The 17,020-nt window shown below is 31.7% G+C and overlaps 1 protein-coding gene across 1 annotated transcript in view; it reads right to left on the reverse strand.

Annotated features, from left to right (window-relative positions):
• Positions 1–8,019, reverse strand: part of LOC117167388 (cytoplasmic polyadenylation element-binding protein 2) — a 692,172-nt gene extending 684,153 nt beyond the window's left edge. The window contains exon 1 of the mRNA XM_033352277.1: positions 5,825–8,019. Coding sequence (XP_033208168.1) covers positions 5,825–6,811 — 987 coding nt within the window. The 5' untranslated portion in view covers positions 6,812–8,019. The remainder of the gene's footprint in view (positions 1–5,824) is intronic.
• Positions 8,020–17,020: the final 9,001 nt, after the last annotated feature.

A 17,020-nucleotide genomic window follows, 5' to 3' on the forward strand; every position in this document is an offset into this window, starting at 1 on the left:
TTTATACATTTAATATACATTTTAGATCATCTTAAATATTCTGTTGAAAATTTTGTTAATATTTTTTTTAATTTTCTTGCAATCAAAAGAAAATGTTGTTATTATCTTGAAACTTGAATTTTTCCTGCAATTTTTCAAAAAACCTGCAGGATTGAAATAATTGCCTACAAACCTTCCAGTCTTTTTTGAAAAATTCGGAAACTATTTTGAACATTTTTTTTTAATTGATTAAAAATAAATCATTTTTAGTTTTTCTAAGACTTTTGATTAAACAAATTATATTTTTTTTTAACTTTTGAAAATTCCTAAATCATTTTTGAATATTTTCGAAACTTGTAAATTTACTCTAAACTTCTTCGAATTTTTTCCATCATTTAAAGTATTCCCAGCAATCCTAATAAGACCATTTATTTTTATTTTATTATTAAATGTTCTCAAAACATACAATTGTTTTTTAAATTTCGTTGATAAAATATTTTATTTTAAATTGTCACGAATTTCTTGTTTCCGTACATAATTTAACAAATCCTTAAAATTGTTATTTCTTTTTCAATATATTTTTTTAAAATTTGCACAAATAGTTCATTTTATAGTCTCTACACGGAGACCTATGCTTCAAAACCCAGGGTACCGAGATCTTAGTTCTCGCGCCAAAACGTAATAAAATCAAGGAGTAGTGCCGTGAACTAATCTCCCGAAATTTCTTTCCGCGTAGGCGCACAGAAAGGATTTTTTTTTATAAAACGACAATTTCGCACATCTTTAGAATTTCAATTTTTCACAATTTCTGTTTAGAAGATTTATCTGGTTTCACGATGCCTCCACGTTGAATTGGTTTTCATCATAAAAAATTTGAAAAAACTGTCTTATTGAAATTTCTAAAGTTAAAAAGTTTCATTTTAAAAGCTGTATAAATTAAAAAAATGTTAACTTTTTGCAGTAAAAACTAAAAAAATGTAACTTGATATGCTTAAAAATAAACAATTATATCTTTTTTTTTATTTTTAGAAATAAAACAATTTCTATATTTGAAGCGTTCGATATTAACATTTGAATAATTTCAAATTGATCAATTGCGAAGACAATTACTATTAAGTTTTAAATCCCATTAAACAATTTGTGTGTGCTCAAAATTGAGTGAAATTTCAAATTGAGTTATATGTAGCTGGATGATGCATCGAACCACATAAAGTTTTAACTAGGAGTATTAACAGTTTAAAGCGTGTTTCAAACCTCCAGTGCCTCGGTAGAAGTGGATATGAAATTTCCATTAGTACCCTACTCAGGGATTGAACCCCGGGACCTCCTGCTTAGGAGTCCGGTGCACTGGCACACGAGCTACCGTGGCTCTAATCTCGAAAAACCTTAGAAAGAGTTCAAATTCTACACTACAGACAAGATTTGTAATTTTAATATATTTGTATTGAAGAATAAAAAAAAATAATCATAACCTTTCTATATTTGGATAAATTTTGACGATGAAATATAGGCCAGCGAAAAATATTTAAAGGATGTGGATTTGACATAAAGCCATTATTATCGAAAAAAATTTTTTGTTTTTTCGGGGCAGGAAACAAAAAAAAATTATTTAGGTTAAAGATATCGGAAGAAAATGCAGAAATGATCGAGTACGCAGAAAATTGCTGCTTGAACTAAAACCTTCCGCGACCTACGCTTCGCGAAGCTCAATCGATTTTCTAAAGCCCGGCGGTTATATCGCATCTACTTAAAATAAGTGAAACTTGAACTCCTGAAGGAACCATCCGATTGGTAGATTATGACTTGAGTTTTCCTTCAATTACAGTTCAAACCGAACGATCGATCCAAACTATCACATCAGCGTTCACTGAAGCTGAATTACCCTTTATTGATTTCAAATAAACGGGGACAGAATTCTCAGATTCATAAAGAACATTTTACTTTCTTCCAATAGAGACGAAAAACTGCCTGTAAAAAACATAATACCTTGTGCTTCAAATAAATGAAAAGGAAATAAAAAAATTCCATTCAAGTATTGCATTAAGGGAACGTAGAAGCAAAAATTTGAAGTAACATTCTTTAAAAAGAGAAATGAACAGCATTTCTGTGCTGTCAGTGCAAAGAAACGCAATGGTCTCAAGTTATTTACTCGTATATTTACGTTGTGACTTTCAATCATACTTATGTCCTTTGGCGACGTCAACGCAGATTTAGATGCAACCCAAGGACATTACCCAAGCATTCTGCGAAAACCAGTAAATGTTGCATCTAAAATTTGCGACTATTTAAATATTAAAATTTCTTTGTGAAACCTAACTCTTTGCTTGAAATTACAATATTTTCAGTCGAGATTTTATCATTTCTGACTTAAAAATAGGAAATGAGGGGATTTTCAATTAGGCAGCAGAATGTTTGTAAGAACCATACACGTTTTTTGAAAATACAAGGTTGAACACACGTTAATTAATCTTTTTTTGAATTTCATGGTTAATCGAATTGAAAACAGAGAAGATTCAATTCGTTAAACTTGGCAAGAAACCAAGTGATTCTTAGATGTTCAAGACAAAATAAAAAAATAAATAAAAATGGTAAAGGTACGCAATGTGATAAGAAATAAAAATTCAGACGTTGTAGTAAACATTCTTAAAGCCATACTGGAGTTTCCTTATTATCAAAATTATCCAAAGATTTTATATCATTTTTACTACTATTTTATCTGCATGATAACACTCTATTTGGAAACTGTCGCGTAAACATGTGTTTTTGTAGACTGCTAGAAACGTTTCCAACATTATTATATACAATATAGTATATTCGCTTTTGTAGATACTTAATTTTATATTTATTTTAATGTACGGTATATTAAATTTTATTTAAGATACAACGGTTTGACCAATTCAATGTGAAAGGATATTGAATTTAATATAGAATCATGTAGAGATAATACTTATGTATTTCAAATGTAATATTAATATTTAATTTACCAAAACCTTTGTATCTTAAAATTCAGTAGCGACAGTACATATGTGCTTACTATACTTGCATATTCACCATTTTTAACGTCGATATCAGACGTTGTTAATACTTTTATTAGAATCCCTTACTTTATTTCTTTCTAATTATTTGTAATTATTTAAATTTTTATATGCAAAGGCTAAAGTCTACTCTAATTAAAAATAAAAAAATTCCAATAAAATACGCAGTAAATTGATGGAGTCATAATCTATTACAGGCAAGATCGAATAATTGTCCGGAAATTATTATAATTAACCCTTTATGGACCTAACGTTTTTTCTACAGAAAAAAATGGTTTCGTGTAGCTGGTTATTTCAAAAACAATTATAATAAAATAGCTTTTAAATTAAATTATTTAAAAAAGTCCACTTTTATCTTTACAAATGAAAAATTAACACATTGGTCATTAAGACAAAGTAATAGTATTATTCAATATACATTTTAAGAGAGAGAGAGAGAGAGAACATTCACTTGATCCTAAAAGAAATTAATAAAGTTCAAAATTCTTTATTTGTTCAGAGTTATTCAGGTAGGTCAACGTTATTATGCATTTTTCCAGGTATAATTTTAAAAAAACGCCTTGAATTTCAATGAACAATGGATTTAAATCACTTAGTCATTCTTTCAGACTTGATCAACTTTTCAAAGTGAAATGCTGAAGAAAACTATTACAATAGTCCATTAAATTAAAATTTATATTGTAGCTATAAATTAAATTTTGTTTACAGAATTGCTTAATGAATATTAAAAAAACATAAAGTAAATAATAACTGTGACTTTTATTTATTCAATTTGCTACCTCGTTTGCTACATTGGTCTGTAAAGGCCTAAATATGAAAAATTGCTTTATGCAAAATGAACAAACGAACGGAAGGCAAAATGAATTTATGCCCAATGCGTAAACAAAGACTCCATAGTTGGATTTTATCTTTTTCGGTAAATTAATATGTACCTCATTACTAAACAGAATTGCTAGCGCAAATGTTTTATGAATGAACTCATATGACGATAGCATATTTGATCAAATACTTTGATAGTGTTGATCATTGGAAGCATATTGTTAAATGATGATGTAATGTACTTATATTTTGCATGAAAAAAATAAGATAGCTGCACCTTTTCTACAAATTTTTAAAAATACCTACTAAATTTTCTAAAGGATAACATGCATAAATCACTGATAATTCCAATAATCTTAGTTTAAGGTGAAAATTAACACGCCAAACAAGTCAATCAAAAAGTTATAAAGGATTAATGAAAGTGACCCAATCCATGATCATCTAAAAATTATCTTTTCCCAATTAATATGTATAATCAAGATATATCCGAATACCTATGAGCCTTTTTCTTATACTGAAATGCAATATTTTAAATTAATAATATTAATTTTTGGATTATCGATCTTATCGGAAATTGAAATATCAGCTTAAAGTACTGCATCATGAGGAAATGGGAGAAATTACCTAATCTTCATGTACCGTATAAATAATGATTTTAAAAAATCTACATATTTACAATAGAACAGTTTTAAATATTTTTTCTCCTCCTCCCAGTATTTATTTCAATTTCGAAAAAGTTTGCCAAGTTTAAGTGATATCGAATAATGCTTAAGTACTCATTAAATAAGGAACTTGAAAGATAACTTTTAGATAAGATAAATGTGGGATGTGAGAAAAAATGTGCAAAGAATAAAAATCTACATAACTTTCTCAGTTTTGACTAAAAGTAATCGTGTACCTAGAAAAGATGTTTCGTATAAAATTTTCCAAAAAAAACTAGCACAATATATTTTTTAGGAAAAGTTGTTTAAAAAGCACAGGATTTTTTTAGTATTGAAATTTATAAAATTTATCAAAACGCATTCAAGTTTTTCGTATACCAAGATTAATTTCTCGCTAAAGCTTTAATTTTACCCTGGTAAAAATATTGATTTAAAAAAAATGTTGCACAACGTAAAATTGATTTTTTATTATAATTATTTTTATTATTTCATTATTTATTATTTTAGGAAATATGTTTTTAAGTATTGTCTCCACTTAATTAAAAATGTCCATACTTTCTTGTCAGACTTGTTTAAAAATATACTTTAAACGGTATGGAAACGTTTCGTATAAAAATCATACATTCAAAATTTGGTTAACAATTTGTTTTTATACGGAAAATATTTTAAGACAGAATCTTGCTGCAGTGAATTTGAAATTTGAAAAATTCCGATAAGATAAGACATTTTTAATGGCTTCCTATTTACTAAGTGGCAAATGCTGGTAAATTCAGCAGTTTTTTCACAGACTGTAAACGTTAAAAAACTGTGTAGTTTTTAACAAACAGAAAATTTGTGATTTTTTATTTCTGACTGTATCCTTGATTTAGAAAACACTAAATTTGTATTTTGAAACTTAGTAAGAGGAATTTTGAATTTAAATAAGTTTTGAATCATGTTGAAACTCACAATACTCAAAAATTATGTGTGGAACCTAGGTTACGTACAAGTATCTTGTTAATTCACCTGACTCTCATAAATATGATTACCGAATTTGTAAAGAATGTCAAGAATTATGTGGCATACAGTTCAGCTCGTATAATGAACACCGCATTCTTTTCCATCGAATTACGCAATACGCATATAATCGCAAGCACACCCCACTTAATGTGCTGGCTCGCTGCATCACACGTCCTTGAACTTCTCGACTCATAGTATCGCTTATTTTAGCGCCACAGAAACGAAAAATCTAACTACCGTATAATGAGTACTCACTATACTTCATAAAAGTTTCACATATTTAAAAAATCCAACATTAAAACACTCGTGCATTTTAAAACAAATACGCACCTGCTGATAGGGTGGCATCTGCATAAGATCTCGTTCATCAGCTGAGGTGACTTCAAACGTGGGTGTTGGTTGTGGCGGATAAAGATTCCCCTTTCCGGGATAAGAAGTGCTTCTCCGGAACTTAACTGGACTAATGCTTGACGGATGACCTGTAGGAACCGGATGTCCAGGGAAGGTTGGACTTGGTTTCCTGTTCTGAAGACCCGCCGCTGCAGCAACAGCAGCTGCAGCGTGAAGAGATGAATGCAGCGGCGGCAAATTTGGCACGGATCTTCCGCGACTCCAAGGCGAAAGAGCAGGACTCTGTGCAGCGGCCTGAGGTCCGCCGCCCCATTGTTGTGGTGCTTGTGGACCACCTGACCAGGCAGCATACCCTTTTCCCTGAACGTAAACCCCAGGATGGGAGGACTGTTGCTGTTGTTGCTGCTGTTGCTGTTGTTGCTGCTGCTGTTGTTGAACGGACGGTGTTGGTAGACCATGCCTGCTGCCTGGTGCTGAATTTCCATGTTGTGGAAAATTGTGACTAGCTGTGATGGCTCGACGACCTGCAGCGCTGGATCCAGCAAAGAGTCCAGGACCACCAGTTGGGAAGTTTTGAAAGGTTGCGATGGATCCATTCACTGGAAGCTGATGCAAACTAGAGTCGTCCGGAGCTGCCCAGAGGCTTGGTACCCTGACCGGGTCCGAGAAACCTTGCAAACTGGAAGTGGTATTGCAGGACATGTCCTTGTCTGTGGGTGTGTTATTCTGGGTTATTGTGATGTTGTCAACATCTACGCAATCTTTTGATTTGTCCTGTCCGCTCTGATCCAAGACACCTCCAGGTGAGAGTGGGGGCTTTGCTGAGCCCTGCTTCTCAATAAGCAAATCGTCCTGCATTGCCGTGGTTGTGATGGTTATTGTTGCACTAGTAGAGTTGACGGTGAATGGTTTGGAGGTGGGGCCGCAGGTGTTGGAAAAAAGACTGGCCGCGCCGAAGTCCCCCATAAATCGCAAGATTAGCGATTTCTACCGGGTGATAAGCTGCCTCGAATCGGTTCGATTCGGCTGGTGAATTTTCACCTTGTGCCGGACAGTGAAGTCACCAGGGGGTATTTCGTCAACGTCAACGTCGACTAAAGCTCGCGAGGCCACTATCGATCCACGCCACGCTCATCAAGACACGCACCGAAAACCTCGAAAGATGTAGGTTCACGTTGTTTGTTGACGGAATTCTACTTGATAACTTCCCCTGGTGTTGCGTCACACCTTGCAAGAGATCACTTCCGTTTAGGGTAAATACTAATGAACTACCCCAGTCGACAATCGTATCGGGTTGTTCGAAAAGAGACGATCATGGATCATCTTTCTGATTGTCAAATCAGAGTCCCATTCATCAACTCACGTTAGCAGCACTTTCTCACTCACTAGACCTATGCTTACGTTTGTCAGACCTAGTTGGGGCCTCAGTAAACGCCTCGTTTTTTTCGCTTCCGTGTTTGAATAAGGTATCTTTATCACAAGTCGGCCCTACTACCCCGCACGATGATTCCAAATGATTGGAACCAATTTAACACTAAATCCACGAACCGGAAGGATCTGGGTTACGACACTCACGCTCGGCACTCGTTTCGCGAAATCCAATACTTCCTCAAAAACCCGCGACACACGTTGAGTAACTGTCTAGGTATGCTGTAAAGGAAGGTCAGGGACGGTAAGGGTTCGAGGTCCACAATACTCCTGCAACTAGGACAAATCCAGGTGACCCTTAATCCAACGTTATCCTTCCTGGTCCACCGACCTCCACCTCCACCGTCTAGGTTAGCGTATTCTCCTCGTGATGGACAACATTTCCACGAGGGCTCGTTTGGGCTGGCGTGACCTGGAACAGCCGTTGTCGGTACTACCCTTGGGCCTCGAGTCGTCTACTCGGAGCTGCCTCGCGCAGGATCAGCACGTCTGCCAGGAGAGTGAAGAAGACTATCGTTCAGCAAGTCGCGAAGACGACGCGTTTGACGTATGCGTGTGTTTTTTTTTCGGTTTCGAATATGTTTAAGACGTGTTCGGGTGTGTTCGCGTGCGTGTTCGTATCTTGTTCTGCGTGTTTAGGCGTCGACGTGCGGTTCGTGCGTGTTGCCGACTTTTGGAACACTGCGAGTTGTAGCCTGTGCCAGGCCAGACCGTCCGGAGTCTCCACGTAGCCGTGCTCACTCGGAGAACTTCGGCCGCCGCTTCGTCGCCGCTGCGTCGCGCGTCGTCGTCGAACCCCACGCAGGCGCCCTCAAGCTCCACCACCTCGACCTCGTATTCACGTTGACGTCCCCGTCGTCGTCATGCCATCGATGCAACGCAGTGATCGTTCGAGGAAAGCACCTTTCCCTGTTTAATGTGCGGGGACGAGCAAACTTCGAGGGTGTTTCCGCCTGTCGTTTTCGTGGCAGGAAGTGGAAGGGGTGGTTTGTACCTCAGGGATTGATGCGAAGAAGGTGCACTTGCCGCGTGCCTCTCGGTGTGGAGGAATTCGTTTGTTATGTGCGCTGCTGGTCCAAAATCGTAGCATCCTCAACTCTGCACGATAAGAGCGAAAGATAGAAGCGACAAAAATAGCGGTAACCTTGTTTCCGCTATCAAAAACGTCTTGCTTATCAGCAGCGCTCTTGGAATAATCGTATAACTGGTGATGAGAAGCATCATGGCATTCTAGTAAAATGTAACCATGGTGATTCTACTTTTCAAGCTTGATAACAGGCGATTCTTTTTAGCGAACATAAGTAGATATAGTTAATCGATATCGATTATATTATAGTATACACGTCGTAATAGATAGCTGTGGAAAAAGTATTCTAATGAATGTTACTATTTAGTCTATAGAAATTTGACGGTTTGAAATATTTTCCCCAAGTTATGGATGATCACCAAGAGGCAGTTTGTTGTTTTATTCGAAAAAATGAGTCTGAAAGTGTATAAAGTCTTTTTTAAACTTTTTTTCCTTATCAATCAGTTGTTGAATATGTACTACGTGACTCATTACTTTCTTTTGAGAATGTTTGTTTTCCTCCTGTCGCTGTTCTTCCCCAGCGTTCTATCATTCCTCATCCTTATCTTCCCCGTAACTTTTCTTCATAGCTCACATTATAATTCGCAGCACGTTGCGTCGTCTATACGCGTACGTCGCATGCGATGGGAAACCGACCTACCGACCGATATTGTTGCCGCGATTGCGTAACTGGATGATAAGAGCCTCGAGACGAAAGCATACGCGAGGCGGCGCCACGCGAGACGGTGGATTTCGAATTGTACCTGTCTTGCTAGAAAAATTATCGGACAGGTATATAATCAAGTGCACAGGTGTGCTACATGTAATTTTGTCTATTTTGAGAGACAAGGTTATATTCAAATACACTTAGACGAAACAAAACAATTCACTCAAAAAAGGGTTCGTATAAATAAAAAAAGTGGAATAATAATGTCATTTAAACAGGGTTGCCATTGAAATTAAAAAAAAAAATAAAGGATATTTCCCGGTTTTTCTGGTCAATAATTACATTTTTTCCGCTTGGCGTTTAATCGCTTGTAATAATAATTATTCAATACTAATTGCTTTATTGTATAAAATTTGAAGAAAATAAACATTTTAGAACTACAAGATAAAATATATCATGCATATTATTGTACAAGTTATTTCAGACTTCATAATCCAAAATGCTCTGAAAGGGTAACAGGGTGATTTTTAAAGAAAATATTTGTATAATAGAGGAATAAATTATTTTCAATAACAATAATCTAGGCGTCATATCTCTAAGATTTCAATCCGAAATATTTTCATTTCAAAAAAGTGGAACTTTCTACCGAAACAATGTCTTTTAAGTGAAAAGTTGAGTTTTCGAGAGAACATTTCGGATTTTTTACAAATCTCTTGATTTTCAAACCCGAAAAGATGAATTTTCAACAAAGAAGTTAACTTTCAACCAAGAAAGAATTATATTCAATGAAATAGTTAAATTGTCTATCAAAAAATAAATAATCAAAGAAAAAGGCGAATTTTCCACAACAAATTTGAATTTTCAACCAAATAGTTGAATTTGCAGCCTACGAAGATAAATTTTCAACCAAATGTTTGATTTTTTAACACCAAAGATGACGTTTCTACCAAAAGATGAATTTCTAATCTGAGAAGACGTATTTTTATCAAAAAAAAAGAAGAATGTTAAAAAAGCAGTTTAAATCTCGATCGAACAAAAAAAGTTGAATCTTAAACAATATAATTAAATTTTCCACCAAATAGCAGAATTTTTAAACAGAAAAGATGAATTCTGCATCCAAAATCAAATATTGCACATATTTTACATCAAACGAATGGACTTTAAATCAAAGAAAATTACATTTTAATGAAATAGTTACATTTCCAACATAATAATGAAATTTTCCATCAAATAGTACATTTTTTGACCAAAAGAGATGAATTCTGGACCAAAAAATGACTTAAGAGAACAGTTGAATTTTAAATATTTAAATGAAATTTTCTACGGAAAAGTAGAGTTTTTAGCCAAAAGAGATGAATTCTAAATGATAAATATTAAAGGTTTTTCAAATAAAAATAATTAACTTTCAACCTCAGAAAGTCACTTGAATGAAATAGTTGCATTTTCAACAAAATAATGAAATTTTGCACCATATAGTAGATTTTTTAACTAAAAGATATGAATTTTAGACCAAAAATATAATAGCAGACTTTTTAATTTAAAAAAATTAATTTTTTACTACAAAAGATGAACTTTGATAAAAAAAAGATTACTTTTTTCTAAGACAAAAAATTCAAAATAACATAATTGTATCTAAAAAGACGAATGTTTAACACGCTTCATCTTCGGAACATCATGCTTTTTTTTAAACTAACAACTTTTCTTTTCCGTTCACTTTTCCCTTTATAATTATTTTATAGTATATAATGGTTGTATAATAAAATTAAAAAATAGGTTCATTTCAAGAAAATTCATCAATTGTACGTTAAATCTTGCATGAGACAGGTCAGATCCATATTAAATTACTCACAGTAAATTCAGCGTGCACTGATAGGGTGCGTAAAAGGTCGTTTTTTTTTTAAATCTCATTCTCTTTCGTGTAATGTGTGTAGTGCTCTCAAGTTTGAGCGCGCTTAGGGCGCGCGACGGTTGACTCTCATGCTTCGAGCCCGATAATAGTTAACCTCGCTCTTCGCGCTCGAACATAATTACACCACGCGCTTCACGCTCGGATATTTATTCTTTGCATTTGGAATACTTGAAAAAAACTTTATCAAAAAGATCTCTTTTAGATGGAAGTATTTATATGCGTCTTCATATTCTGAATTGTCTACTCAATTAACTATAGTCAAAAATTAAGTTTTTCAACTCTATCTAGGCTTTGAGGTATACATTTTCATCGTGACACTCGCGCCGCGCGCTCGATTTCCGACAGACATTTGTAAACAGGTTTTGTTGGATTTTTTCTCGTAACTTTCGTCGTTTTTCCACACAGTTTTTTTAAAATTTTTTTCAACATTATTCTTCATGATTAAAACAAAAAGTACGCGTGTTATCAAGAAGTGATTCTTAACGAAATTGTAGATCTTTTTTGGGATAACCATTTTTGTTAATTCATCTTTTTTCGTATCCTACATAGTTTGTCCACAAAATGTAATTTTTTATTTTCCATTATTTTTTGTGCCATCAAAATTTGAATTTTCGATTTTTAAGAAAATCCAAAAATTGGTTAGGATAATCTGATAGGGATTTCAAAAAGAAATGTTTTTCTTTTCTTGACTTTTTTTCATATCGTTCGTTTTTCGGCTTCAAATTTTCATTTTCGGTTGATTAAAAAAATTTTGAAAACGCTATAACTCTGAGAATTTTCTTTTATCGAAAAAATTCATAAGGATAAATTGTTTGTTCCCTTTAATACTATAAATATCCGTTCATAGAATTTTCAAATTCAGAAAAAAGTGGTCTCAAAAATTTTCAAAATGCGCTCACTTTTTGAATTTTTATGAAAAATGGCTGGTTCACGAACTCATCCTTTCTTTTAGAACCTAAAAAAAGAGTGCCAAAGATGAATTTGATTCGTTCATTTTTTCGATAGTTATCGTGTTTACGGACGGACGGACAGACGCCATCGTGAAAACCTGATTTTCGGATTCAGGGGGCCTCAAAACGTGGAGATCCGTTGAAAAAGTATGATGTCAAATTTCCGACAATTCTAATACTTTCTCAATCATAAATGATGAAAATGTAAAAAAAAAGAATACCGAAAGGAATTTTGCCTAATGGTATCCAGGGTGGCCACAAGATTGGATTTTTTAATTTCCCTACCATTTACCTGTCATTTAGACGAATTTCCCTAACAGGAAAGTGATACAAAAGCCAATAAGGTTTCAATAATGTGCCAAGAAAAATAGTGTAACAAGTCAGAAAAATGCGCTATACATGTCAGTATGTATTAATTGAGTAAAGAACATGTATCCCAACGTTGACAAAATATTGATATTAATATTAGGAAGTGCTTCCAAAATAATATTAAAACATATCAATTTCTATTTTCCCTGACAGCTGTTTCATTTCCCTGGCATTTCCCTAACTTCCCTGTCATGAGACCACTCTCAATAAGAATAACTCTGGCCCTTGGCCCTTAAGGATTTTTTAAAATAATGTTTCAGAACCTAAGTTTGTTATTCATTATGTAATTTATTTTGCTTTTATTAATTTTTTTCTTTCTAGATTTATCTATATTAACCTAGTACGAAATCCCACTTCTTGAAGATTTACAAATTCCTAGGACCAGCCGAAAGTGTTTTAGACAACTTTGAAGTAAAACAAATGGGATTTTCAACAAAAAAAGTTATATATTTTCATTAAAAAAGGAATAGTTGAAATTTTAATTGAAAAATTAATCTTCCTTTAAAAAAGAAAAACAAAATTTAAAAAAATAGTTAAGAAATTGCTTTAAAAGCTTGTTAGTTTTAAAATTCAAGTGTACATGTGCACTAGGACGGACCGAAAAAATCAATCTTTTAGTTTTTCAATCAGGATTGGAGAAATCTCTTTTTATATATAAAAATAGCTTTTTGTGATTTTTTACACATTTTTAAAACGGTATCTTCCGTTAGCAGAAATTATTTGAAGTTTGAAAGTTCAAGAAAATGGTTTTTTCGACATATTTTAATGCGGCTTCCATAGTTATCTTCATAATCATTTTCCCCTGTATTAATTTGTTCACCACAATATGCTAGGTACTCTATTAAATATTCAGTTGATTGGAAAATTTGTTTGAAAAATTGTGCATTTCGTTGTAAATTCGCATTTTTTGGTTGAAACTGAACCTTCTTGATTAAAAATTTAAATGCTTGGTTGAAAGTTGAACTACTTTCTTGAAAATTAATTTATTGGTTGAAAATTGATAGTTTTTACTTTTAAATTATACTATTTTGTTGAAAATTAACTTTTTGGTATAAAAATCATATTTTGGGTAAAACATTCACTTGCTTTCTAGATAATTCGCATTTTTTGTTTGAAACTTCCCCTCTTCTGGTAGAAATTGTATATTTTTTGTGAAAAATCAATATCAACTATTATATTTTTTGCTAAAAGTAGTTTAAAAATTCAACTTCTTCGTTGACTCATTTGACTTGAAAATTCAACTAATTTGTTAAAAAACATATAATTTAGTTAAAAATTTTACCCATTTAGTTGTAAATGTAACTGTTTAGTTGATAATTAATTTTTTTAACTAAACTATTTGCTTGAAAATTCATATTTGTATGTCAAAACTTTAACCATGTTATCAGACAATTAACTATTTTGTTAAAAATTTTAATATTTTGATGAAAATTCAACTGTTTTGTTGAAAAATCATATTTTCTGTTTGAAGGTTAAATTTTTTGTTGAAAATTTGTTTATTATGAAAAAAGGTCATCTGTTTTGGATCTGTAGCTGAAGTTAATTTTTTTTATTTGAAGATTTCATCATTTGGTTAAAAATTCGTCTATGCTAGTGGAAAATTTAACCATTTTCATAGAAAATGACTTAATTTCGACTCCTTTGAGAGCATTTTGGAATGTAAAGTAGGTTAAAATATGATGTTTGTATGTTCGGTGTTTTATTTTAGGCGTTCATCAAATGAAATCGAAAAAAGTCGACTTAAAGACTGATGGGAGGGCTGTATACGTTTTGTGGATAGAATTATAAGCTTGAATAATATTAAAAGTGTGCATTTTTTTCTTTTATTAAAACAAAAGTAGAAACCTTTCTTCTATATGGAAGAAAATTTATTTGAAACCTATGCAGAGGTATTTATTTATAGGACACAACATAATATGTATCTTAATTTAAACTTGTCTTCAATTTTTTAATGAATATGATCACACAAAAATACAACAGAATTTATTCTGAGTGTAAAAATATATTGGATCATCATTTTACTGAAAAAGAGTACAATTAATGCGCTGTGTAGTCTGTACTCCATACGAAAGGAAACCTTATAATCGACATTTGAAGCGATAGAAAAGGGCCTAACCAAAATTTCAATAAATCACTTCTATATTATTAAATACCATTTTTTTCTTATTACCATCGTAGCAGAATCTACTGGATTGCTAAGTCAAGGAATAATTATGATGCAATAAAGACAATGATATAAAATAATTCGTACATAAACAACTCACCGAATCTTTGCAAACGAGAAATCTTATATATATATATATAGGTATAATAGGTATATATAGGTATAAATATAAATTGATTTCTTTTCAAATCTGTGGTCATTAAGCTTTTGTATTTAGAAGGAATACAATTGCTTAACATATATATAATCGTAAGTACCGGGACACTAATTTATTTTTTATGTTTACCAACGTTCTTATGCGAGTTGACCTACTTTGTGTAGAAGCTCTACATTGACATGTTATCTAACACGTGGTACAAGTTACGATTTTGCGTATCTTAATGAGCAAAACACCTATCGCGTTGCGGGTTTCGATAAGGCAGATCACGATGATGCATACAAGATGGAAGCAATTATTTATCTCTTGTTTCATCGCACAATCAAAACGTGCAATTAATGCCAGTATCACCTGAATTGGAACAAAGCTCAAGCAATCGAATTGTCAAAAAATTTTTACTAAAATTCAAAATCTAAGTTTACAGGACTGAGACATGAAGTATAAATATTAATAATTAGCATAACGAAAATTTAGAAGAAGTTTCTAAAGTTTTCAAATTATTGGTAAATAAATACAATTTTATTATGATCGAGTAAAAAACAATTGCGATAATGTTGAAAAAACGAGAATATAAGCCAGAAAAATGTGAAATAGGGTATTTACAATTTAAAATTGGGTTGTCTTAAAGTTTGCAAAATTTGTCAGGTTTAACCAAGATTGGTTCTTTAAGGTCTCACTATCTACACTCTAAATTTGAATCATTTAAATATGACTTTCTAATGAGTTAATGTGGCTCAGCAAAGACACCAGTCATTTTAAATTATTGAAACTATTAACATTTCTTCCGGAAAAGGTATATTTTCAACCAAAAACGGAAAAGTTTAATTTTCATTACAAAACATTATTTTTCAAACAGAAAAAACCTAATTTTTAACAAAATAGTTTAATATTCAGCAAAACTGATAAAATTGATTGATATAAACTCAAATGATAAGCCCCTAACCAAAAAATGAAGATATAACAAAGTTTTTGAGTTTTCAACTTAGAAAATAATTTTAAACAAAATAGTTAAATTATTAAAGAAATAGATCAATTTCCAGCCGAGGAAGAAGAATTTTTAACCAAGAAAATTAATTTTCAACAAAATAGTTCAATTTTCAACATAGAGCTGAACCTCCAGCTTAAGTGATAAATCCTTAACCAAAAAATGAATATTTCACAAAGTTTTTGAATATTGAACCCAGGAAATTATTTTAAACAAAATAGTTCAATCAATAAACAAATAGATTATTTTTAACTAAGATGATGAATCATGAAAAAAGAGAAAGAACTTTTAACAAAGCAGTCTAACTTTCGTCCGAATAGTTGAATTGATAAAAAATGAATTTTCTGCAAAGAAGATTAATTTTCTACCAAAAATATAAGTTTTCAAGAAATTACATGAATATTTGAAAAAAAAAGTTGAATTTTTAACTAAAATAGATCAATTCTCAACGAAAGAGCTGACTTTTCAACTTGAATGATGAATCATTAACCAACATAATTACTAGTTATCAAAGCAGTTTCGCTAAAAAGATTAATTTTCAATCGAAGAAAAAACAAATTTTCAACATAATAACAATAATCTTCAATCAAATAGTTGAGTTTAGAACTGAAAAAATGGTTTAATAAAACATATTTAATTAGATAAGAAAAATTGATTTCAAACCAAAATTAGTTTGAAACAAAATAGTTAAATTTTTAACCACACAAAGGTATTTTAAACTAAAACGATAAATGATTTACAAAAAAAAAATAATTTTTAACCAAGCAGATCCACTTTCAACCAAATCGTTCAGTTATTTTTCTCATGAATTTTCTGCCAATAAGATGATATTCTCAACAAAAAATCAATTTTTATCAAAACAGTTTCGCCAAAAAGAGTCATTTTTTATTTAAAAAAAAAACGAATTTTTACATTACAAAACATGAATCTTCAATCAAATAGTTGAATTTGCAAAAAAATTTTACCAAAAAAAATTGATTTGTAATCTAAAAAAATTTATTGAAACTCACGATGTATAAAAAAAATAGTGAAATTTTTAACCAAACGCAAAGCAGTCCAACTTTGAAACAAGTCGTTTAGTTATTTTAATTAATTTTCTGCCAAGAAGATAATTTTTTATATCAAAATAATGAATCTTCAACTGAAATATTAATTTTCAAATTATATTATCAATTATTACACAAAACAATTATGTTTTGTTAAATCAGTTCAACTTGCAACCTACCCTGGTTTAATTTCAAAAAACTAGTTTTCTACCAAAAAAATAACAACTTTCAATGTAAAAAACAAGACGAAACTTAAACCAAATAGTTGAATTTCCAACTAAAAAATCAAATTTCAACCGAAAAAGGAATAATTACATTTTTGATTCACAAAATCAATTTTCAACTATAACATAACGATTAAATTTTCTTTTTAAATATTACTTACACAATATTATTACTTATAATAAATATTACACTTGAACAAGAATATTTTA

Source organism: Belonocnema kinseyi, chromosome 2 (assembly GCF_010883055.1).
Source record: "Belonocnema kinseyi isolate 2016_QV_RU_SX_M_011 chromosome 2, B_treatae_v1, whole genome shotgun sequence".
In the NCBI taxonomy this organism is placed as follows: Eukaryota; Metazoa; Arthropoda; class Insecta; order Hymenoptera; family Cynipidae; genus Belonocnema; species Belonocnema kinseyi.